At 33.5% G+C, this 3,266-nt stretch overlaps 1 protein-coding gene across 1 annotated transcript; it reads right to left on the bottom strand.

Annotated features, from left to right (window-relative positions):
- Positions 1-1,004: 1,004 nt before the first annotated feature.
- Positions 1,005-2,882, bottom strand: LOC11419272 (dof zinc finger protein DOF2.4). The gene is made up of 2 exons (XM_003604923.4): positions 2,622-2,882; positions 1,005-2,375 (listed from the first exon to the last, which is right to left on the bottom strand). The coding sequence occupies exons 1-2, from the start codon at positions 2,676-2,678 to the stop codon at positions 1,338-1,340; spliced, it is 1,095 nt and encodes a 364-aa protein (XP_003604971.2). The 5' UTR covers positions 2,679-2,882; the 3' UTR covers positions 1,005-1,337.
- Positions 2,883-3,266: the final 384 nt, after the last annotated feature.

Genomic DNA, 3,266 nt, shown 5'->3' with positions numbered 1-3,266 from the left:
CCTTGCATCCACTATGCCTCTCAGAATGATTTTGAGTATTCTTATCTCCACCTCTTCAAGTTGATCTTGAATGTTCTTGCTTCCGCCTCTCCAAACTGATCTGAGTATTCTTGCATCTCCCTCTTTAGACTGATCACGAACGTTATTACCTCTATCTCTCCAAATTGATTGATAAATAAGTGTTTAACTACCAATCTTCTTTACCAAATCAACCACCTCATTAATCACAACAACACTTTCCACCAATTGCCTCTCTTTTATGAACGTTGAAGGATAGAGATGAGAGAATCCATAACCTTACCCTATCAAAGAAAAATCCATTTTTTTTTCATATTTTTTCTTACGATCAAATACAATTTTTATCTATAGAACATCAAGCTTCGTCGTCTGTTTCATTCAACATGCGATCTTAACAATAAAAAGAAAACATTTTTAGAGTTGAATATTAAAAGGGTATAGTTGTATAAACATCAAGTATTAGGTCCTACATCTATTGGTTTAACTTAACAAAAGGCATATGCCCAAAAAAGAAACTTAATAAAAAGCAAAAAAAATTATATATAAAAAATAGAAGAAAACACTATTTAAATTCTGTCTAGATCAACAATTTATACAGTGATAGAAAGACAACCGTAACTAAAGCTTTTTTCTATGATAACTTTACTCTTTTCTCAAACAGAAATTCCTGTATAACTCATAATCAAAGCCTACTTTGACTACAAATTAAACTCTATTTCAAGTGTGATTAATACAAGATCTTGTTTCATACTAAATTGTAGTTATTTATGCCGTGAATCTTGATATTGTGATAAAATTCAGAGACTTTTAAAATCTTTATATTGCAGTCACAATTAGTTGCATATAATAATTTAAAACTTTGATTAGAACTATAGTTAAGGAAGCTGTACTGAAATCACTTACTTACAATATAATTGTACATATAAAAAAAAAAGTGAATTTATGATCATATCTCTCCAATTCAAAGTGTGAAATATGCCAGCAAGTTAAATCAAACATTGAACCCAAAATATTGATAATATCCATTCCTTTGAACTCACAATGTTACTATATATATATTCAACCTTCTCATATAAAGAAACCTAAACCCTATATTAAAACTTAGAAGTAACATATTAAAATGAAAGAAAGACATATTAAAAGAACAAAAATAAAATCTAACATCCCTAGGGTTTTCAGTTGATCTAAACTCAACTCCTCAAAGCCCTTGACCAATTCATCTATTTTGAATGGAAATTTATCTCTTTAAGTTACTGAAATTGAAGCCACTAACCAAAACCATAAGCTTCACTTCACTTCACACAAAATACTATAAAATTCTACATTTGGTTACTAGTAGTATTAGAAGAAGAACTAAAACCAGAAACATGATCAGTCCAATTAGCTGCAGAATTACCAGTAACAACAGCACTATTCCAAAATTGTTCACTTCCTTGATTACTGTTATTGTTGCTTGTGTTAATTCCCAAAAAGCCCCTATTAATACTATCTTCCATTTTCACAGAAGCAAGTTGAGTCATAATTCCAGAAGTTGAAATCACTTTTGGCCTCACATATCCACCACTAGTTATCATTTCATGATTTTGAACATTTCCTTCAAAAGGGTACAAATTACTATTTGTACCCTCCAAATTAGCCAAAAAAGGAAATTGATGCTGTTGATGAGTCATTGACATTGGCATCCTCCATTGCTCCAAACCACTTGATGATAAAATTGAATTACCTCCTAAAGCACTTCCCAAATCACCTACTCCTCCCATGTAACTAAAACCATAGTTTAACCCTAAATCTCCTCCTCCGACGAAATCATTAGGGTTACTGAAGTTATGATGTAAAGGTGTCATGAACCTCAATGATGACATTTGAGGTGTAAGGCCTAATATATCGGCGGAAGAGTGGATATTGTTATTGGAGGTTATTGAGTTTGTTGAACTAGCACTCCCCGTTTGGCGGTCAGAGCTTGCCGGAGACTTTGTTGAGTTTCCATTGTTGCTACTTTTGCTTGATCTTTTGTTTCTCCGGAAGCCTCCACCGACTGGGACATTTCTTAGAGCGCCACCTCTTGTCCAGTACCTTCTGCAAGTCTTGCAGAAGTGTCTGGGCTGAGAGAGACTGTAGTTGTTGAAGTAGCAAAATTTTGTGTTGGTTGATTCACAACGTGGACATTTCAGTGCTGTCTCCGGCATAGGCATGTTTGCCATCCTTGCCCTATCGGACATCGATCCTGGCCTAATTGAGCCAGTGGATCCTCCTCCATGAGGTTGAGACTGTGACTGTTGTGGCGGTGGTGTCTGAGTCTGAAGCAGTTGTTGAGAGACGGAGCCGCCGTTTCCTGGTTGTTGATGATGGTTCTGTTGCTGCAATAACAAACAACATAGACAAAAAGGAAGAAAATTAGAAAAAAGAATATATGAATTGAGCATAAAGGAAGAAAAGTAATAAGAATTTAAGAAATCAAATATTTGGTATATTCATGAAGAGGTATAAATAAAAGTATCAAGAATATTGTTTTTCCTTTTTATCTTTTGAATTATTTTGCCTTTTGGACAAAGAAACAAAAGCAAGAACCAAATTAAATTGAAACCCTTTCTAATTATATTTACCTGTTGCTGCCAGTTGGCTGCATCAAGATAAGCTGCTGGTATTGAAGTAAAAACCATGTTTCCTCTCGTTGAAGTTTTTTTTTCTTTATGAGATAATAGTGAAGAGAATCACATCAACAAGATAGAAAGAGAAAAGAGTGTCTATGTGTTTGTGTTGATGATGAGTTGAAGATAGAAGAGAGAAAGCAAAGAAAAAAAATTAACAAGAGGTTATGAACTATGAAGGTTTGAGTGGTAGAAATGAGAAGCAAAAGTAAAGGAGGGGTGTTTTGAGTATTTATATAAAAAAAATTGTGTTGCTTGTTCACTCTCTCTTCTTCTACATCCATAACATTATTTTATTATTATTTTTTGCTTTCTAGGGTTTTGAGAAGGTGGTGTGTTTCTTAACCGGTAAGCTTTCTGTTTTTTATGCTCACTGCTAGAGACTATTTTAAGTACTGTGCTAAGACAGAGAGATCAGTACTAGCTGCTGACCAGTCTATGTTTGTTAGTAATTGGCAATAAATATTTTGAAGTTTAATTATCATGTGATTTTAATGTAAAGTTTGTTTAATGAATGATACAGTACCTTATGGTCTACATTGGTCTCTTTTGATTAAGAATTTATAAAGTTTGAGTGTCATGGATGAATTAGTTGAGCCA

The sequence above is a fragment of the Medicago truncatula genome, chromosome 4 (genome assembly GCF_003473485.1).
Source record: "Medicago truncatula cultivar Jemalong A17 chromosome 4, MtrunA17r5.0-ANR, whole genome shotgun sequence".
Lineage (NCBI taxonomy): Eukaryota > Viridiplantae > Streptophyta > Magnoliopsida > Fabales > Fabaceae > Medicago > Medicago truncatula.
This window is presented reverse-complemented; position numbering and strand designations above follow the sequence as displayed.

Bases quoted from the DNA above. Each gene is read 5' to 3' on its own strand.
- LOC11419272 (XM_003604923.4), bottom strand. From the start codon at position 2,678: ATGGTTTTTACTTCAATACCAGCAGCTTATCTTGATGCAGCCAACTGG. The intron at 2,376-2,621 runs GTAAATATAATT...TTGTTATTGCAG, and splicing joins CAGCCAACTGGCAGCAACAG to CAACAGAACCATCATCAACA.